Raw genomic sequence first — 23,291 nt, forward strand, 5'->3', positions numbered from 1 at the left:
ATGCAGCATTGTACAAGCTGAAGCCTTCTCACATCGTTACTGTCTCAGCCCTAACCGATCTAATCAATGACACAAAGCGTTGCCGTGCCAGAGACGCCCTTTAAACCGTCCCTCGCTTCGCTATTGGTGGACAGGCAGCGAGGGGCGGGTCAAGGGGGCGAGCGCTGATTGGCTGGCAAGAGAACAGTGTCAATGTTTAAGCGGCGGCGTGAGGTGAATAGAGTCAGTCAGTAAAGAGGCATTGGGAGCGGAGCTCGGCTGTGACACGGGATCGGAAGGGTTACAGCCACAACTGTTGAATGGTCCGCTGCTGCAATGGATTGCTCTGCATTGTCTGGCTATAGGACTGACTGGAGGAAGCATCTGTGCTCCCAGCTGCAATGAGCCGGCAGAGAGGAAGCCCGGGCTCCCGTCATCCCTGCTGCTGCTGATCGCTGTGCTGTAGAGGGGAGGCATGAGCTGGACACTTCGGAAGTGACTCGGAGCTGCCCATGGTGCTGCCTGTGTGACGGTGGCTAGAGGCAGCCCATGTATAGCTGGGACTCTGAGAGGTGAGTGCCCGGATCAGCCTCCCCTCATCATCTCCCTGTGATGGCTGTCACTGCAGATCATCACTGGAGCCCCTCATTACTAATCGTACAGACCCCTCTTCTTTCCCCCCCTCTCTCTCTGGATCTGACTCATGCAGTTAATAAACATCTGCATTCTGCATGTGCCATTCATGGAGAAAGGGCCAAACGACTGAGCGTCAATGTGCAATCTGTGCGCGCCCGGCGCAGAACTGCCTCCTAATTGATCCCGATAAAAGGGGGCGACGATCAGAATATCAATGCACCCACCTTACCCCATTGATCCCCACGCATCTCATTTCATGGATGACTGCTTAGAGATTTTCTATCTAAATAATGCTATTTAATATATATATATTTTCATCCCTCTGATTGCAGCCACTGCCTGTTCCCATAAAGAGTTTTTTTCCAATTTGTGCATGCAGCCATGCTTTGCCTGTTGATTTGATCTACTGTAGGGAATGAGAACTGAATGCTGCCGCTTGTAAGCCAGTGCAGCGACATGATTCCTTGGAAATAAACCCACCACTGTGCAGAGGATGGAGTGAATAGGTGATTGTGATATCGCCAGCCTCGGTGCCAATATTGTGTTTTTCTAGATTAGAGCAGGACTAATTGCTGGATAGATACACTGTGCTCTAGACTGAGCGTGCAGATGTCTGCGCTCACAGCACACTTTATAGCCAGGATCCAGTTTTTTTGCAATGTTAGTCTAGGACTACAGTACAATTCCAAATGAATCATGTTTATTGCAGGCGAGATGTGCATTATTGCATCTTTACTAGAGATTCCGATTGTCTTGTAACGATAACTGCAGGATAATGCTAAGAAGACAGACATAGATCACCGTGACGCTGTTTTTTCATTGGGCTGTGGGGATCTGATATTTGAAATTGTCCTTTCCAATTAAAAATTTCAAAGAGACAAATGGCTTAGGCGGGATGGTGAAAAATTGTGTTTCCAGCAGAAAAACAATCACTGATTTAACCCTGCCAGCCTCCTCCGCCATGGTCCATTTGCTGCTCATCTAACTGCAGGTGTTTTTTTTTTTTTTAAATCAACAGGTTCAAGGAACTGAGAAGAGGAGAGTGAAACAGAGAAGACCCTTCACATACATATTTGGGGATGTACCTTTCAGTTCTATTGTTATTCTTTTTGTGGGCTCCTGCCCTGACTTTAAAAAATTTAAATTTTTCCGTCCCAGAGGAGGCAATTGCTGGAACGATAGTGGGCAACCTAAGCAACGATGTAAAGCTGGGCGTTCCGGAGAGGGGTAAGAAATCGAACTTCAGAGTTTTGGAAAATTCTGCACCGAACTTGATTGATGTAGAACACGACAGCGGGCTGGTGTTCACCAAACAGAGGATTGATCGGGAGGCTTTGTGCCGAAGAAGTTTAAAATGTCAAGTGTCCTTGGAGGTCTTTGCAAATGATAAAGAAATATACATGATCAAAGTGGATATCACAGACATTAATGACAATTCACCATTTTTCCCATCTGAGCAGATTGATATTGATATTTCAGAAAATGCCTTCCCTGGGACAAGATTTCCTCTCACCAGTGCCCATGATCCAGATTCTGGAGACTATGGCTTAAAGACATATGTTATCAACCATAATGGATTGTTTTCCTTAGATGTAAAATCCAGAGGGGATGGAACAAAGTTTCCTGAGCTGGTCATAGACAAACCATTGGACAGAGAGGAACAAAGCCATCATAATTTAATTCTAACTGCTTTGGATGGTGGCAATCCTCCTAGATCTGCCACAGTGCAAATAAATGTCAAAGTCATTGATTCCAATGATAACAGTCCGGTTTTTGAGGCACCTTCATATTTGGTGGAAATCCCAGAAAACTCACCACTGGGAAGAGTTGTAATTGATCTCAATGCTACAGATGCAGATGAAGGCTCCAATGGTGATGTTGTCTACTCGTTCAGTGGCTATGCGCCAGACAGAGTCCGGGAACTTTTCTCTATTGATCCCAATACAGGTGTTATTCAAGTGAAGGGCAATCTTGATTATGAGGAGAATAACATTATAGAAATTGATGTGCAAGCACGTGACCAAGGCCCGAACCCAATACCTGCCCATTGTAAAGTTACAGTGAAAGTGATTGATAAGAATGACAATGCTCCTTCTACTACCTTTGTATCGGTCCGACAGGGAGCAATCAGCGAGGCTGCACCTCTTGGCACTGTCATCGCTTTAGTGAGGGTGACTGATAAGGACTCTGGCAAAAATGGCCAGTTACAGTGTCGGGTTCTGGGCAATGTGCCTTTCAAACTGGAAGAAAATTATGACAATTTGTACACGGTTGTAACAGACAGACCACTGGATCGGGAGACACAGGATGAGTATAATGTCACTATTATTGCCAGGGATAATGGGAATCCTCCACTAAACTCAACAAAATCTTTTACTGTTAAGATCTTAGATGAAAATGACAACGCCCCCACTTTTAACAAAGGGTTACATGTGTTGCAGGTGTCTGAGAATAATATTCCAGGGGAATATTTAGGGTCTGTGGTAGCACATGACCCAGATCTTGGACATAATGGCACAGTGTCCTATTCAATATTGCCGTCCTATGTTGGGGATGTATCAATTTACACTTTTGTGTCAGTTAACCCCACCAATGGCGCAGTTTATGCCCTTCGATCTTTTAATTATGAGCAAACAAAATACTTTGAATTCAAGCTCCTTGCAAAAGATTCAGGCTCCCCTCATCTGGAGAGCAATGTTACTGTGAGAGTGACTGTACTGGATGTCAACGACAATGCACCAGTTATCTCCCTTCCAGTTCTACAAAATGACACTGCAGAAATTCACGTTCCTAGAAACGTCGGTGTGGGGTATGTGGTGAGCACAGTCCGAGCCATGGACAATGATTTTGGAGAAAGTGGGCGACTGACCTATGAAATTGCATATGGCAATGAAGAACACCTGTTTGAGATTGATCCTGTGACTGGAGAGATAAAAACCCTGAATCCATATTGGGAAGAAGTGTCACCAATTGTAGAGCTTGTGATCAAAGTGACCGACAATGGAAAGCCTGCACTTTCAGCTGTTGCAAAACTCATCATTAAATCCTCTTCTGGATCTTTACCAGAAGGAGAACCTAGGGTGAATGGGAAACAACACCAGTGGGATATGTCTTTGCCTCTTATCGTTACACTAAGCACAATTTCGATAATACTGTTGGCTGCCATGATCACAATTGCAATCAAATGTAAAAGAGAAAATAAGGAAATCAGAACTTATAACTGCAGGATTGCAGAGTATAGCCATCCCCAGCTGGGGAAGAGTAAAAAGAAGAAAATAAATAAGAATGACATTATGTTAGTTCAGAGTGAAGTCGAGGAAAGAAATGCCATGAATGTCATGAATGTTGTCAGCAGCCCCTCACTTGCCTCATCGCCAATGTATTTTGATTACCAGACCAGGCTCCCTTTAAGTTCTCCTCGTTCAGAAGTGATGTACCTCAAACCTACATCGAATAATCTGACTGTTCCTCAAGGCCATGTTGGCTGCCACAACAGTTTTACTGGACCAGTGAGCAACACGACTGAGACTACGTCTAATCGGATGTCCATAATTCAGGTATGGCCACCACCCTAGCACACAAGTAAATGGCACCGGTTGTCGTCCTATTCCCTTTTATGCTTTATGCATTGTTCTGCAGTACTTTCTTATTTTAGCAATGGATATTTCTTTATATAAGCTCTTACTGGTATTTACTTATTGAACATGAAACTTACTGTTAATTCAGGCATGGCAAATAGGACTATAATCGGATTACCAGTTCTTCTATTTGTTCTCCGATCTGTTGAGCTGATAAAATGCTTTGGTGGACATGGAGAATAGTAAATTACTAGCAAAAAAAAAGCAAACTACTGTGCTTTTTTATATATACTTTTATATGACTATTGTTTTTCTCTATAGAGAAAATGCTAATAGCTGATGTCCATCTGTGCTGGTTTGGGTAAGAAAATAATGGAAATGGTTGCCCCCTATTTTGCAGTCACATGCAGAGCCTTGTAGTCTCTCTGATCTCTCACCGCCTCTCCTTCCCTCTGCTTTGCAATATTACGCATACATATCTTAGTATAATAATATGTCTTTCTGTATAAACCTTGAGTATCGCTAACTCCTGGACAGGTTAAAAAAGGAGCTGATTGCATGGAGATTGCTTGCTAGGGTCTGCCATGGAAACAGTGCTATTTGTATGCAGGGTTTATATTTGTTACTGCAGTTGGTAGGTGTATGGAGAGCAAGCAAAGCAGGGCTTGTGCTGGGTTTCGACAAGACAGAACACAGTACCATGATAGCATATAGCAAAGAATTAAATGTTAGCATTAAGATGACAACATTTACAAGTTTAGCTAATGCAATGCCAAAAATTCTATACGTGCTGGTTTTGTGATAATACATCTGTGACTGTGCTTTCTTCCATTCATGTACTCCGAAAAACAGACCTATACTTGATGTAGTATGGTAACGAGTGTAACAGGTGGATTTTACCAACTAGGATGCAAACTCTATCTAGCCTCTTCTATCCTCGTCTGTCTATCCATCCTCTGCGCACACAATTAGTGCCTGCTGTAGCAGCTTTAAGTGCATCTACCATAGTAAATCTTTGTCGATGACTACAGTAGTTCCCCCAAGTCTCCAGGCAGCACAGCAAAACCTTTTGCATGTCTAAAGGAGAAATGAGTGATACTGTACTGTGCACATGAGTGCGCGTTGAGGACCTGAAAAAATGTTTAAAAAGCTTTTAGCCAGTAATAGTTTGTGTTGCTGATGGGGAAGGCATTGGTTCTACATTAGGCGCCTACTCTCTAATTAATTTAATCCATGGTATTGAACCTGTGACATATTGGTAGTATTGATCCTAAGCCAAAGAGCGACGACCGTAATGGTGATTCATTACTCTGATGACGTGGATCCTCATACTGTATGTGTAAACATTGTAGTTCGGGGTATTCATCTATTCCGCCTCACATCCTCTTCCCATCCTGCAGGAATAGACACAGGGAGCTGCTGGTGAAGGCATGGAGCTGTTACTGCCTAACCCAGCGTTAATAAAGCCCTGTGACGTCCGCAGTCCTGGTAGAGAGTAAAGCGAGGAGATTATCTGTGTTTGCTATATGCTTCCTTTTTTTATTTTTTTTCACTGAGTCATTATTTACAGGAGTAGTCACAAATGTGGTTTTCTTTATGTCCCTTCTAAGATGAGAATTATAATTCATAAATGATTATAGACATACTACCATGGATGCAAATAGACATGCATACATACTGTACATGCATAAATACCTGCATATACATACTACCTTATATGCAAAGAGACATACTGCCATACATGCATATATACATACAGTATATACATGCACGCAGAGACATACTGCCACACATGCATATCAACATACATACTACCTTATATGCAAAGAGACATGCTGCCATACATGCATATAAACATACATACATGCACGCAGAGACATACTGCCACACATCCATATAGACATATATATACATGGATACCTGCATGTAAACATACATAAATACATTCATACCTTCATATAGACATACTGCCAAACATGCATATGGACATACATACCTGCATATAGACATACTGCCATACATGCATATGGACATGCATACATGCACGCATAGAGACATACTGCCACACATGCATATAGACATATATATATATATATATATTTACATGGATACCTGCATGTAAACATACATAAATACATTCATACCTGCATATAGACATACTGCCATACATGCATATAAACATACATGCTGCCTTATATGCAAAGAGACATACTGCCATACATGCATATAGACACATATATATATATATATATATATATATATATATATATATATTATACATGGATACCTGCATGTAAACATACATAAATACATACACACCTGCATATAGACATACTGCCATACATGCATACAGACATATTAACATACAGGTGTATAGACATATATACATGCATATAGGTATACTGCCATAGATGCACATCCATAGTAACATACATGTACATAGACTTACATCCATGAGTATATAGACATACATACAGGACATGCATATAGACATACATACATCATATACATAATATAGTCATCAGCTCAATGTCAACAGGTTTTGAGCGAGTGGTTTAAAAAGCAATAAAGAACACTGTACCAGAACCTCCTTCTAATTCCACAAATTGTAGAGGTTACATTTATTGCTCTATAGTCTGAGAACTTTGTTTTTTTTCCAGATGAAGTTTACCTGTGATAGGTTGTGTAACTTCAACATTGACCCAGATGGGTCTGAGACCTTTCTCCTTGGGTAACCGCAATATCTCTGTAGGTAACGACTTTGGTTAATCTGCTGCACTCTAAGAAATAAGGCAACAGTAAATAATTCTCGAGCAGAAATGAGTGACAATGACAGATTAGCCAGCATGGTCTGTGCCCAGGACTGGCCTATCTTCTTATATATGGCTAGCAATATGTCCTCCGTCACTGGAATACAGGGCAGACACTAGGCAGGTAATGTCCAACATAAATAGTATCTTCTTATCTTCGTGGATATTTGCTTTCTACCAAGCTGCAACCTACAAAATATAATGTAGTTTCTGCTGTTTGTCTGCGTACTGGTAGCCACCATATCCATTACTTACTGAATGGCACAGGCTCAGTTCCTAAATGATATCTGAACTGTAGAGTTGGGTATATACCCGGGTAATGCTTTTGAATATGTGCAGCTGATTGGATGAAACCATGCTCCTGTCATTGTCTGTCTGTCTGCCTTGCTGGACACAATACAGATAAGTGGAAGCATTCACTCTACCAATAGGATACTTCCTATAGTAAAGATGTGCATCTCATAATGAAATATTTAGGATTATATATTTATGGATCAAGGGTTATATTTAGGCTTTGTTCCACATTTGTACAGGGCTTTCTGTTTGTATACTCCTGGATTGCCAAAAAAAACAAATGTTTTCGCTAGGCATACCTATAGATTAAAATGGGCAAAACAGTGAGGAGACATGAGGGTCAGTGGGTGCTCTCCTCCGCTGGCCTGGTTGTCTTTAGAAAGACTGCATGCATGGACCAGGGCTCATCCCACTGAATGCCCACACTCCTTTCAGTGGGCAGAATGCTACTCAGACAACCAAGGGTGAGGGTAAAACAGTGTTCAGTACTTTATTGAACCACCAACAGAAAATAACAGATCGTAGATTTCCAGTAAGTACAAATTAGAGTCTCACCCTTTCGCTGCCTCGCTGTGAATTAAAGCATCTACCACTTAGGGACTTCCAAGACTGACCACCACCACCAGTGGCACACAGCTTTAGGCAGGACCCCACAGAAAGGAGGTAATGACATGATTAGGAAGCTGACAGTCCATTGAGGTACATGGACAGGAGACCTGATCGTCCCATCTTGGCTTCTCCAAACGTCTCCATGGGTTCAGTGATGGTCAGTGGCTCAGATCTGTATTCCTCAGGTTGGAGCCATGGTTCCCTGGCTGCTGTTCTGTATAGTTTTTTTTTTCTCTCCATAAGGATAGAGGTCCCTTTTTATACCCACATCTGTACTCCAGGCCATCATCCACAGGTCAGGGGGAAGGTGGGATGGTGTTAACTGTCATTGGTCAAGTATTTAATCAATCTGTATAGTTTGTCCTTCACTGTTTGCAGCTCAATGAGCTACATCTACTAATACAATGGTTAATCAACATATAAGTAAATATCGATTGTTCAATTACCCTGCATCCAAGGATAGCAGTACAATAAGTTGCAACAAATATCAATTCAAAAGTCAATGTTCAGGCTCATGGGAACATTGGCTTAGGTCTCTTGGCCTACTGTAAAATATGCCTGGCCTAATCAAGAACAAATGCTGCGTCTTCACAACTGCAACAAAATCAATTCAAGAGTCAACGTTCAGGCTCATATGAACAATGCCCTATGTTTTTTGACCTACAGAATAACATGTCTGGCAAAATTAAACATAAACATAGTGTTGTCACACATACATCATATTGGGTTTTTTTCTTTCGGAAGTACAGAAAAATAGGTGGCCATGCTTTATTGCACCTCATCACCCCCCAAACAAGTATAAAACTTATACCATTTTTTCCCTTTTATTAACAGGATATGTATTGTAACATAAAGCAGATCTTTTTAATATGTCTAAAAAGTACACTTTTCAATGAATTTGTTGGGGGGGGGTGAGGGTACGGTTCACATACCCTATGTACCTCCACTTAGATGTGGCTCTGAAATCCAGCAAGTGAGCCTGTCTAAACCTAACAATACCAAAGCCTAAAGGATACCGTCTTCCTTTTAATTAATAAGTCATTGATTTATGTTGTCCATACATTAAACATTTACGCCTAAATTTAGGCATTTGTAAGGTGAGATATGGCATAAGTTTATGTAAGTTTTTAAGGTATATATCCAGTGCAGCCACAATATTTCTATAGATATACAAATGTGAAGCTAGCATTAATTATTTTACGATTTATTGCAAATTGTTACTAAAAGCACCATATGCAATAGTCTGTCTCCCGAACCCGCCATTACCTGAACACGTCATTATTGATGAGCTCAGTTGACTGTCTAATGTGTATGGAGGCCCCCAAACAGATAAATGTTAGAGGAGTTAGGAATCAGGCATTGATCGTTTTGTTCTTGGTGAAATAAGCCACCACCAAAGCGATCTGACAGCGGTTCTCTCATACAAAACATATGAGTCCAGCTGAGCGAAGGCTCCTGTGTAAGGGAGAGTCGGGCGATATAGCTGTCGGTTGATTGATCTGCCAAACCATCATTCTTCCAACAGCTATCTACAGTGTATAGACAGCTTTAGTTTAAGTGGTATTCCCATCTCCAAAATCTTATCTCAATATGTAGAAGATGTAATAATACTAATATTAGCAAATACCTCCAGTTAGAAATGTAGTATAGTTCTTCCAATTTGCTATGTCGCTTACTCAATGTTCAGGGCATTGCAGTAGCTTGGGTATCCATGGTTACAACCACTCATAGTGACAGTTAGTTAGTTGTTAGTGGTTGTAACCATGGATATCTAAGCAACTACAATGCCCTCCACATGGGGTAGACAATATGGTGAATCAGAAGAACTACCCAACATTGTTATTGGAGGTATTTGCTAATACTATCATTGCATAATGAGATATGATCTTGGAGATGGGAATAGTCCTCTTAACCCTCCGTCAGGCGCAATAGATCTGACAGGCACACAGTAATTAGTTTCACTTCTCTCTCCTTGCCCACTTATCAGAAAACCCCACCCCTCCTAGTTATCTCCTGACTCTACAGGCTCTGTGAAACCTGATATCACAGTGACTCAGCAGACCTTCTAGTGAGCAGATATCAACACTTTGGCTTCTCAGGCACATTGCGCCTGATTTCAACACAAATTGAAAGGTTAGTATTTTCTTTTTTTATTCATCACGATTGTGTATTTAGCTTGTTTTATGAAGGATTAATGTTAAGTTAGTGTACATAAGTACTGTTTTCTTATACAAAAGGAGGGTGGCTTCTAAGGCACATTGCGCCCTAACACATACTCTTTCTCTTTTGCTTCAGATTTTCTGCTGCAATGGCCAGAAAACAGTATGATTCATCTAAACCCCTTCATTTAGAAGAAATGAAGATTTTTTTTGTTAGAAGATGATGAGGAAGAACCAGCAGTAACTGAGGATTTAGAGGAATCTAGTGACATTTCATCTGAAGATGAGGTAGCAGAATGTAACACTGATTCTGGAACAGAGCAGGATGGTGATGACACTGATACAGAGGAAACAGACACAGATCTAGCTTATTATTTGGGCAAAGATAAAAATACAAAGGACGTCCCAAGGACGTTCCAGAACAAACACCGACTCTACCACCTTCTAAAAGACGCAGTTGTACTACCTGCTCATTTGTATCTGGTTTCAGAAGGTTTTCTAAATATGACTGCAAAATATGTAAAGAATCAATCTGCCTTTCCCATGCAACTTTCGTCTGCCAGCCTTGCTTTTCTAAGTGTACCTGTGCTGCTTCTGCTGCAATTGAAACCACTGAAGATGAGTAGAAAATAATTAAGTAACATCTAAGTGCAATATCCTTTAAGTTTTTTTCCATAATTTTATATTTAAGTAAAGATAACTGGAGCCTATTTGGCGGTACAACCGAAAAGTGGTACTTTTAGTTTTAATAAGTTTATGGTTAATAAATGTATTTTTTTGCATCTGATTTGGTGTAATCTCTTTTAATACATTCCTATGAAGGTCACTGACTACTTCTATAGTCCTGAAATTGAAATATGTAGCTACTATAGGTGGTTTTCTGACCTGTGCTTGTCAGGCACATTGCGCATGAACTGAGGAGAATCTATATTGCGCCTGACGGAGGGTTAAGCAAAAAGGAGTTTAAGACTGTATTTTCACACGTTGCAGGTTTTATGATTTTTCACTCCTAAAATCCCCAGCTAGATGGCTGATTTAGACTTAATCTCATCCTTACACCATGATTTCGTAATACTAGTAACATATATATATATATATATATATATATAATAAATATTGGAGACCTATCAATGGGGATCTCAACTCCTCATGCTGCTGGCCTTATTTTGTGGGTCTTTTGGTGCAGTTATCTTCTCACCCCCCCACAAAAAAAACATTACTAATTGTGAAAAAGATACGAGTAAGCTCTATTTTCAGAAATGCTGGAGTTTTTAGTTTCGCAATCTGCATAAAATCCAAATACAGTATGCACCCAGTGTACGTTCACTTGGGCCTGTACCAGCTCTGTACTTTGCAATGTGTGAATCTATAGATTTTAAGAAAGTGTACAAAGTTTGTTTTTAAGAATTTTCATATATATATATATATATATATATATATATATATATATATATTTGTATGAAGTAAATAAAACCTCCCGTGAATATAATTATTACTATTTAAAACTTATTGTTAATTGCTCACCTGTGCATGAGCCAGAGATGATGCACTCAATGTACAGTGTATAATACTTGTGTTTTAATGTTTTTCACCAACTCTTTTGTGAGTGAATTTCATTGCCTAATGTTGGGTTCAGTTGAGTCATTTATACATAACTTGCATGCACACTGCATAACTGGCACACACACACTACATAAGGCCGGTTTCACATTTGCGCTTCAGGGCGCAACGACGGCCTGCGCACGGCCGCCGCTAACCCTGCCGCGCATCCGCCGGTAGCTCCGCCTCCGGGCGCATGACGCTGCATGAGTCATGCATCCCCTATCTTTATCACTGAGGATGCAGGCCGTGCGCAGTATGCATTTGGCGGCGCCTGCGTCCTTTTGACCGTCAAAAGGACGCAGGCGCCACCAAATGCATACTGCGCACGGCCTGCATCCTCAGTGATAAAGATAGGGGATGTATGACGCATGCAGCGTCATGCACCCAGAGGCGGAGCTACCGGTGGAGGCGCAGCAGGGGGCGGGGCTTAGCGGCGGCCGTGCGCAGGCCGTCGTTGCGCCCTGAAGCGCAAATGTGAAACCGGCCATAAGTGGCACGCATACACTGCATAACTGGCATGCACACACTGCATAACTGGCACGCACACTCTGCTTAACTGGCACGCACACTCTGCATAACTGGCACGCACACTCTGCATGACTGGCACCCACACTCTGCATGACTGGCACGCACACTCTGCATTACTGGCACGCACACTCTGAATTACTGGCACGCACACTCTGCATAACTGGCACCCACACACTGCATAACTGGCACGCACACTCTGCATAACTGGCTCGCACACTCTGCATAACTGGCTCGCACACTCTGCATAACTGGCTCGCACACTCTGCATAACTGGCACGCACACTCTGCATAACTGGCTCGCACACTCTGCATAACTGGCTCGCACACTCTGCATAACTGGCTCGCACACTCTGCATAACTGGCTCGCACACTCTGCATAACTGGCTCGCACACTCTGCATAACTGGCACGCACACTCTGCATAACTGGCACCCACACACTGCATAACTGGCACGCACACTCTGCATAACTGGCTCGCACACTCTGCATAACTGGCTCGCACACTCTGCATAACTGGCTCGCACACTCTGCATAACTGGCACCCACACACTGCATAACTGGCACGCACACTCTGCATAACTGGCTCGCACACTCTGCATAACTGGCTCGCACACTCTGCATAACTGGCTCGCACACTCTGCATAACTGGCTCGCACACTCTGCATAACTGGCACGCACACTCTGCATAACTGGCACGCACACTCTGCATAACTGGCTCGCACACTCTGCATAACTGGCTCGCACACTCTGCATAACTGGCTCGCACACTCTGCATAACTGGCACGCACACTCTGCATAACTGGCACGCACACTCTGCATAACTGGCACGCACACTCTGCATAACTGGCACGCACACTCTGCATAACTGGCACGCACACACTACATAATTTACATGCACACACTGCATATCTTGCATGCACACATTGACGTCGGTGTGAGGCTATGTGCCCACGTATGCAGAAAATTTCTGCTTCAAAACCGGACTCCTTCCCAGAAAACGCGCGTTTTATTTCCACACGTTTTTTGCGCAAAAAAATGCGCGTTTTTGATGCGTTTTTTCCACGCGTCTTCTGACTCATAGGAAATAGCTAAAAGCGCGGACTTTTCCGCAAAATTAATGAACATGCTGCGTTTTTTACCGCAAAGCGTTTTTTTCGCGGAAAAAAACGCATCAATGTGCACAAAGTGCGGAACTCATCTAAAATGAATGGGATGCTTCTTGTATGCGATTTTGAAGCATTTTGCCTGGACAAACACTTCAAAAACGCAAAAAAAAACGCTTTCATGAACACACAGCCTGACAGACACTTGTCAAGGATTTACATACTAGAATGGACGATGTCATTTCCTTTTACCCTTGCATTTGCATTCTCCAGATCTACCAGCACGAGGAGAGAATTAACCCAGTCACAGCAATAATTATACAGCAGAAATGGCTGCTATATCCCAATCCTGGGATTCCAGGGAGTTGCTAGGCTTTCTCTCACCAGTAGAAGTTCTGAACCATGCAGCATAGGTTATCATCAATTCTCACACCTTCTGTATGTATGTGTGGGCTATGGCGTCTCTCTGTCTGGACTGAAATACGTGCTAATGATCCTGATTATTTATTACCATCATTAAGGATATGATGTAAGTCGGTCGTTTTATCAAATATTTTAAAGAAAATGGAAAGTAACCACCGGGTAGATGAAGTTATGTCCTTAGATATTTGGGAATAATCTAAGCTTAATACGTTGAGATTTTGTTAAGTTTTCCAGTCTGGATGCCATAAGTAGTTACGCAGTTTGTCTGTCCCTAGTTACAAAGGGAATGATATGTAACCTTTGCCATTTCCTTTTTGATCCTATGCGGAGGCTCTGACTATGCTCCTACCCTTCCGCAGCCCATAACACTCCTCAGCAACTTGTTTTACAAACCAAGCAGAATGCAGTTAGAACAATGGCTGCGTCAATAATAGTGGTTGGAATGAGAGTGAGATTTGGTCATGGCACGTTAAGCTTTAAGAGGGAAATTAATTGCTTGCTCTTCTAACCCCTGAATCCTAAACCTCTTTGCATCGAGGCCAGATCTCACGACAATCCCATATGGAATTTACTGTCAGATGGGCCTTGTAGAGCGTATATCTACGCTGCATCACGGACCTCTTCAGCTCGCGAAAGGTTAAACAGTTAATGCACCTTGGAATTGAAATTGATCTAACCCTGCTAAGGGCACATATGCAATTGGTTTTCATGAAAAGACAGATTAAGATTTAAAAGGTATCTAAAGCCAAAGGGAGATAAAAAGGTAACACTGAAAAATCTAAATACTTAATTAATTTGGCACTTCTGTTATTCATTTGGCTGCAAATGATAAATGAAGAAATATATATATATATATTATTTATCTTCTATGTAGCTGTCTAATTTCTATATACTATCTATCTACTGATGTAGATGCACTTATACTGATACATTATTTGTTTTTTTACTTTATAAGCACCAATTCGCCTATATTGTCTTGTTAAATAGCTTGCAGCATTAATTTTCAACTTGCAGAACCAATCATACGTTTGCTGCAGTCTGTCACGTCCCGACGCAGAAAAACACTTCTCCTTGAATGCTTTGACGGTAGTAAATATACGAGCTGAAATGTACTAGACACTACATGCTTGTGAAAACCCAATACCTTATGGCAATATAAGCTCCACTGCCGAGTATATCAGTGTTTAGCTGGCTGATGAAATATTAAGCAGTGCAGTGAAATGCCAGTAGGTGGCAGTAATAAGCTGATCTTTATTCTTCGGCTTTCTTTAAAAAAAACGGAAAAAAAAACCCGAGAGGTAGAGAGAGAAGAAGAGAGACAAGAAATTAAGTCAGTCAAAGAGAAGAACTGAGAGTGAAGGTTGGCGTATGGCAAATGGAGGATCAGAGGATTTAAGGCACCTCAAAACTGTTGATTTTACCAACTTCGATACGTTGCTTGCGTTTTGGTCTTTTCCGATCCAACATTTTTTAATGTGTCATAGTGCCGGGTCTTCTGAATGCTGCGACTGAGCCATTGAAGTCCCAGCACGAGCTGCTGCAGATTGCAGAAATAGCAGCGTTTTGGTCTAGGACTTAGGGAAAAGAAATAGCAGATGGAGAAACACATCAACACACATCTCTTGCCTTTGGATTGAATTCTCTGTGCTTTTCCTGCTCGGAATCAGATCTGTTATTTCACTCACAAGATCAGTGGCATTTACATGCATAGCAGCTGAAGAGAATAATTAATACTCGGGACTGGTTGGATAACCGGCTTTTGTGTATTCTCGGCATCTCTTCTCCAAGGACGCTGGAGTAAGTAGAACCGTCTCAAGCCTTTTTTATCCTCTAACCTGTAATATCTCCGTGAATTCTTGTGAACCTTTCCCAATATGCTTTGTAGAGCAAGATGTCAAGACGCCTGACTCACAGCTGAGATGTTTACAACTCCGAGCTCCTTCTAATGAAGGCACAATCCCGAATATTTCATGCAGCTCTGTGTTTTTGGGTGCCTGGTGACTCCACATACTAACTTGCCTCTCGGGCATCTATTGGGTTTTTTTTGTTTTTTTTTTCGACAATGAAATGTTGTTCTCAAGGTCTTTAACGTTCTTCATCCAGAACAAGCAGTAGTCACTGCGGCTCTTGCTTTAATGTGGAGTCCATTGGGGATTTGCAGCAATTGATTGCTTATGTTCCTCACTCACAATAATATCGCAGAAGAGTCCCCAGTTTTTTTTGTGCACCGGTTTTCCTATTTTACCGTAATGAACTTTGTGTCGAAGATAAATTAGAGGCGATGACCATAAAACCGAAATAGGACGCATTAGAGAAAAGCTAGCTATGAATGCTGGAATTGTTCTCCGTGCAACTGTGATTTTTCTTCCCGGTGCTGTTTTATAATCGGAGCATCCAGCCATGGTTTGCCTGTTGATTTGTTCCAGCCTGCAGAATAAAAAAAATGGAATTTAACTGAATGCAATTGTCAGCTGTAAGTTGATGTGGCTACTGGCCCTGCAGAACAAAAAATAAGCCCAAGTGTGAAATGACTGCAACCAAGCTGTGAGTGTCATACTTAGCAATTGATGATCAACTTTGATGGGTCCTTGCCTTTTGGATTTTTTCCAGATAGTTTTGCAAATCCCAATGTTGTTTAATATTCATGAATTTTTTTATTTTTATTTTTTTGCTTGCAAATAGAGATAATGTGAAGCAAAATACAAATTGACAGTTTTTTAAAAGGACATCTGGCAGGAAAGCGACATTACATTGAAAGCACAGAAGCTGTTTGAGAAATAGCATTTTATTTTATTGCCATTTTTGGATGCTCTGAAACTACTTTTCAATCCTCTTATAATCTGAATGCTGTTTGCAAGGTGTTTGTGTCCGACGCTTATGCTATCAGAGGAACAGTTTTCCTCCTTTGCCTCTCACAGTGCATCAGAAATGAATGTTTAGATTGCAGTCTGTCTAATCTTCTTTAGTAGAGATAGTTATCGGCAGCTCTAAACCTTCCAAGATAGGAAAACTTGATTTTCTTGGAAATTGAAATCAATCTCCTAATACTGTCATATCTGCCCTCATGTGTCAGCTGCTGGGAGCTTATCGTCTGGATTAGTTTTTAATTCAACTGCAACTGGACTGACAAAACAATTAGTAAACTGATAAACAGACACTCATTGGGATGTACCGCTTTGTATTTTTTTACTTTTTCTATTGGGTTTCTGTTGAGGCTTTGAAAACTTTAAATTATTCCATTTCAGAAGAAGGGGGGTCAAGAAATGCCATTGGCAACATTAATGATGCACAACTGGAATTACCTGAGAGAGGTAAAAAACCTAATTTTCGAGTATTGGAGAACTCAGCTCCACACTTACTGGATGTTGATCCGAACAGTGGGCTGTTGTATACTAAGCAACGCATTGACCGAGAGACTCTGTGCAAAAACAGCCCTAAATGTATTCTCTCACTAGAGGTATTTGCCAATGACAAAGATGTATGTATGATCAAGGTGGAGATCCTTGATATTAATGATAACTCGCCCAAGTTTGCATCAGACCAAATCGACATTGATATTTCAGAAAATGCTTCCCCAGGAACTAGATTTCCATTGACTACTGCTCAAGATCCTGATCTGGGAAATAATGGCTTGAAAACGTACAGGATGAGAGGTGATAATGGTTTATTTTCTTTGGATATAAAATCAAGGGGTGATGGTACAAAAGTTCCTGAGTTAGTTATTCAGAAAGCCTTGGACAGAGAAGAACAGTCACATCATACCCTCATTTTAACTGCTTTTGATGGAGGTGTCCCTCCAAGATCAGCCAATCTGCAAATCAACATTAAAGTTATTGATGCCAATGACAATAGTCCTGTCTTTGAAGCAAAATCTTACACTGTTGAAATAGCTGAAAACTCACCTATAGGCAAAATGATAATTGATCTCAATGCTACAGATGCTGATGAGGGCACAAACGCTGATGTTATCTATTCATTCAGTGGTTATGCATCTGATCAGGTATGGGAGTTATTTTCCATTGATTCCAAAACTGGTGTCATACAAGTCAAGGGTAACATAGATTATGAAGAAATCCAGATGCTTGAAATAGATGTTCAGGCAGAAGATGAAGGCCCCAATCCAATACCTGTGCATTGTAAAGTGACTGTTCTAGTTACTGATGTAAATGACAATTTCCCATCAATTAGCTTTGTGTCAGTCAGACAGGGAGCAATTAGTGAGGCCTCACCTCCTGGTACAGTCATTGCTCTAGTTCGAGTTACAGACAAAGATTCAGGAAAAAATGGACAATTCCAGTGTTGGGTCTTGGGCAACGTGCCATTCAAGCTTGAAGATAATTACGATAATTTTTTTACAGTGGTAACAAGTAGACCTCTAGACCGAGAAATACAAGATGAATACAACATAACTATCATCGCTAGAGATAATGGCAACCCTTCTCTTGATTCCACTAATTCATTCTCTGTGAAAATCTTGGATGAAAATGACAATCCTCCATCTTTTTCTAAAAGTATGTATGCATTACAAGTATCTGCAAACAATATTCCAGGAGAATACCTTGGTTCAGTTCTAGCACAAGATCCAGATTTAGGACAAAATGGCACCGTATCTTATTCTATCTTCCCGTCATACATCGACAGTGTTTCCATCTATACATATGTCTCCATCAACCCTCGAAATGGCGCTATTTATGCCTTGAGAACTTTCTATTATGAGTTGACCAAATATTTTGAGTTTAAAGTAATCGCAAAAGACTTAGGGTCTCCACATTTAGAAAGTAATGCCACTGTGAGAGTGTCTGTACTAGATGTGAACAACAACGCTCCAGTCATTGTTTTGCCAAGCTTACAGAATGATACTGCAGAGATCTATGTGCCCAGGAATGTGGGCATGGGATACATCATAAGCACCGTAAGAGCCATGGACATTGATTTTGGAGAAAGTGGTAGGGTCACTTATGAAATCATTCAAGAAAGTAAAGACCACCTCTTTGAAATAGATTCAGTAACTGGGGAGATCAGACTGCTCAATCCACATTGGGAGGATATCGTCCCAGTAGTAGAACTAATAATCAAGGTCACTGATAACGGAAAACCTTCACTATCAACTGTAGCAAAACTCATTATTAAGGCAAATTCAGATTGTTTAGACTGCTATGAAGAAGAGGAAAATGTTATAGGAGAACAGCGGGACTGGGACATCTATTTGCCCGTATTGGTTGCACTTAGTGCAATTTCCATAATTCTCTTTGCGGCAATGGTCACAATAGTTGTTAAGTGTAAGAAAGAGAATAAAGAAGTTGGTCCATATAATGGCAGAGCTGCATATACTTCCCAACCAAAGCTAGGAAAAATGAAAAACAAGAAAATCAACAAAAATGATATAATGTTGGTGCAGAGTGAAGTAGAAGAAAAAAATGCCATGAATGTTGTCAGCTGTCCACTACTAGTTACATCGCCCATGTACTTTTCTGATAGTCAGTCCCGACTTCCTCTCAGTTCTTCTCATTCAGGAGTGATGTATCTTACTCCTACTTCCAATAACCAGACTGATTCTCAAGGAAATGTTGAATGTCACAGTCACGACAATGATACAGGACAAGTCCAACCATCAGTGGAGAATACCTCTACCTGGATACCATTAACAAAGGTAGGGGCAATGCCATGTAGTTTATTATGGGCTTTAATAGTATTTAATACACAATATAAGTCTTAAACATTTCTCTGATGTTCGGTTTTTTTTTATGTAAGGCCATGTTGAGTAGTTGGTCAGTATTTTAAATCTGTAATTGTAAGCCAAAATTAGTAGTGGGTGAAAAATGCAGAAGTGGTGATGTGTTTCTACTATACATTCCCGCTCGTGATTTTGGCTTACAAATTTTGATTTAAAGTACCGAACAAATACTGAACGTGTGAACCTGACCTAATTCTGTCACAGCAGAAGATTTGTGTTTCTTTTGAAGTCACTATTTTTTTTTTTTAATTAAAAATTTCAAAATGGTGGATGCAGTTCATTAATGTGGCACAAAAAAAGTCTCTATTTTTGTGTTTTAATTTGTTTTGTGATGTTTTAGCCCAAAAAGTTGCGTATTCTGCTAAAATGCTGCAAAAATTGTGCCAAAGTTTAAGGCGCACATAAAATCACTGAAATTGGTGGACTGGAGTACATCTGTGCCAAACTTTGCAAAAATCTCAAACAGTTGTATACAATGAATTAGCTGAAAATATCTAAAAGCTGCAGACCCAACCAAACAAGGGTGGAAATTTAAAAAAGAATACAATAAAAAAAATACCAAATTCATTTATAGTAGACTTTAAAAAAGAAGTGCAAATTAAAAGAGCTACAACTACAAAGCACAAATGAAAATAGCTAAAAAACGTAAACTAGACAAAAAAGGCTTTAATAAATCGGGCCCCATAGTATTTTCCGCTCTGATTTCTAAAGGTGAATTTTACCCATAAGGTGAATTCACTGTATAAGTTTACGCCACAGGAAAATCGGCAAGAAAATCAGTGTTTCTTTCAGAAGACCTTGATGCAGATTTAAATGGGTGTTCCCATCACCAAAACTCTATTCCAATATGTACTAATTTTAATATTAGCAAATACCTCCAATTAGCATTGTTGTATAGTTCTACTGATTATCTATGTCTCTTAAGCCATATACAGGGCATTGCAGTATCTTAATTATCCATGGTTATGACCACTAACAAATAACTAACTGTCACTATGAGTGGTTTTAACCATGGATACCTCAGCTACTACAATGCCCTGAACATGGAGTAAGCGACATAGCGAATTGGAAGAACTATATTACATTTCTAATTGGAGGTATTTGCTTAAAATATTATTATTGTTACATCTTCTACATATTGGGATAAGATTTTGGAGATGGGAATACCACTTTAACTAAAGCAGCCCATACATTATAGATAGCTGTTGGCTGAATGATGAATGAGGAGAATCTTCCGGTAGGCCTCTGTGAAGGACTGCTAATAAGTAGTGCTATTAAACTTGATTCACAATTTGCAGAAAAAAGTTATAATGTAATAATTCACTGAACAAGCTAGCCAAAATAATATTATATAGAGTAAAAAATAAATTTGTGTACTAGGGTCAAGTTATTTTTGCAGGTAGCTGAACAGTGCGCCCCAAGAATCAATGTTACTGGTGGGCCTTTGCCAACCCAATCCAATGCTATGCCCTTCATATGGGGTAAGGAACGTTGTGAATCAGGGAAACTATACTGCATTTCTAATGTAAGATATTTGCAATTATCATTTTTATCTACTACATATTGGTATACGATCTTGGAGATGGGAATACCCCTATAAATACTGATTTACTGCTGCAGATTTTTGGAGTGTAAAGGGAAAATATCTGTAAGAATTTTGATGGGAGGCAGCATAAAAACTGCATTTTTTTTTTTTTACAGCTATGTCTGGTCTAAAATGAATCTCCTCTTTTGCATATATTCCAATGAATAGAAACAATTTCCTTGACAACTCATTATATACAATATAATAGAAGACCTCCTTGATGTATTTGATTTCGTTAGAGCCAATATAACGTTTATGTTGCTTTTGGGTATGCCTCGGAGCCGAACTGTAGAAATGTGGCATATTGACGGTCAATAAAAATGAAAAACTCAGCTACCCATGTAGAATAAATATTACCGGGCAGGAGACAGAAGGATGAAGCAATGCATTGGGAAGTAGTGGCTGGGAGGCATTTGGAAACTAATACATTCAGATGATTTGAATGTGTGCAATGAAACAAGGCAAATGCATTTCCTTCCTTCATGCATTAGCACAGCTGGCATGTCAGTCATCACAAGAGTTATACTTTGCTTTCTAAAGCAATTCGACCATCAGTGAACATGCTAAGAGGGCTGCTGCATGTGACAAGAATGTTTGTGGTATATGTTATAGGAGCATTATGGGTCCGTAAACAAGGATTATCATTAGGGAGTGAAAGGTTAATGCTGGAGTGCTGCTGCATTGTAATTCTACTTGACTAATCGGAATAATGCAGTCTTCTGTGTATACCTGTTTTTAAAGCAGACTATATTTCCCATGATACCTTGTCATATTTCTCTTGCCCCTATCTAACGGCCTCGAGATTAGTCATATAAAGCTAGTGTCACTGTATGCAGCAGTGTTAATGTATCTTCTGTGGAGCTCCTATAGCCTGCGTCGTGTTTGATCTGTGTCATATTTGGCCTGTGCCGTCTTTAGCCTATGTCATCTTTAGCCTGTGTTGTTATTAGTCGACCTCATCTATGGCCTGCGTCGTCTTTGGCCTGCGTCGTCTTTGGCCTGCGTCGTCTTTGGCCTGCGTCGTCTTTGGCCTGCGTCGTCTTTGGCCTGCGTCGTCTTTGGCCTGCGTCATCTTAGCCTGTGTTGTCATTAGCCGACCTCGTCTTTGGCCTGCGTCGTCTTTGGCCTGCGTCGTCTTTGGCCTGCATCGTCTTTGGCCTGCATCGTCTTAGCCTGTGTTGTCATTAGCCGACCTCCTCTTTGGCCTGCCTCGTCTACGGCCTGCGTCGTCTTTGGCCTGCGTCATCTTAGCCTGTGTTGTCATTAGCCGACCTCATCTTTGGCCTGCCTCATCTTTGGCCTGCGTCGTCTTTGGCCTGCGTCATCTTAGCCTGTGTAGTCATTAGCCGACCTCATCTTTGGCCTGCGTCGTCTTAGCCTGTGTTGTCATTAGCCGACCTCATCTTTGGCCTGCCTCGTCTATAGCCTGCCTTGTCTTTGGCCTGCCTCGTCTTTAGCCTGCCTCATCCATTATGTCACTGCTCTCTTTTGCAAAGCAGAAATAATGTCGGAAGATTTATAAAGCGGCCTAAATGAAAAACTTTATTTGCTGCCCATAGCAACCAGTCATAGAGCAGCTTTCATTTTTTTTATTGCTCTCTTGAAAATATAAAACTGCTTTGTGATTGGTTACAGGGCAGCAAATACAGGTATTCTTATAGATGGCTTTCACTTCTACAGAGAGACAGAGGGCATGGCTAAATGGAGAAGAGAGGACAGCTGCCAGGATGAATAAGGGTATATGCACACGATCCAAAGTTGCTGCAGGTTTGACACTGCGATTTATGTAACGTCAACCCTGCAGCTGCCAGATATTACAGCATAGTGGATGAGATTTCAAGAAATCCTATGTCCACTATGCATCCACAGATGCCGACGGATCACCCGCGGAAAATGACATGCGGCACATCTTTCCAGACTGCAGCAGGACAATTCCTCTTGCGGAGTCGCTAGTCTCCAAGAGAAATTTCACCAATAGAATGTATTGAACGCAGTGATCGGTTCAGTTAAAACCAATCCAGCACAAAAAATGCAAACTGACGCATTTCAAACTCAGAATGTGCTCTTAGACGTAGAATTCTGTGACTAAGAATGCATACTACATTAGAAACTCCTCAGTTTGCATTTTTTTTGTGCTAGATTGCTTTTTAATAGTGATGGGCGAGTAGCATCGTTGCTCGGGTGATCTCCGAGTATTTTGGCGTGCTCGGAGATTGTTTTCCTCGTCTCAGCTGCATGATTTGCGACTTGTA

At 41.0% G+C, this 23,291-nt stretch overlaps 1 protein-coding gene and 1 long non-coding RNA gene across 5 annotated transcripts in view; both read left to right on the top strand.

Moving 5' to 3' along the window:
- The first annotated feature begins 213 nt into the window (after positions 1-213).
- Positions 214-23,291, top strand: part of PCDH17 (protocadherin 17) — a 275,600-nt gene continuing 252,522 nt past the window's right edge. The window contains exons 1-2 of one of the 4 annotated variants that reach the window (XM_073580348.1): positions 214-551; positions 1,634-4,172. In XM_073580348.1, the coding sequence (XP_073436449.1) occupies positions 1,695-4,172 (2,478 nt within the window). In that variant the 5' untranslated portion in view covers positions 214-551; positions 1,634-1,694. Of the gene's footprint in view, positions 552-1,633; positions 4,173-14,930; positions 19,371-23,291 lie in introns of those variants that run through there. The other 3 variants (XM_073580349.1, XM_073580350.1, XM_073580347.1) reach the window with 3 other exon arrangements.
- LOC141094607 (uncharacterized) lies at positions 9,822-10,852 on the top strand. The gene is made up of 2 exons (XR_012233122.1): positions 9,822-10,039; positions 10,202-10,852. It is a non-coding gene; the product is annotated as an uncharacterized lncRNA (long non-coding RNA).

This window comes from Dendrobates tinctorius, unplaced genomic scaffold (genome assembly GCF_039654945.1).
Source record: "Dendrobates tinctorius isolate UK_male_01 unplaced genomic scaffold, ASM3965494v1 ptg000064l, whole genome shotgun sequence".
Lineage (NCBI taxonomy): Eukaryota > Metazoa > Chordata > Amphibia > Anura > Dendrobatidae > Dendrobates > Dendrobates tinctorius.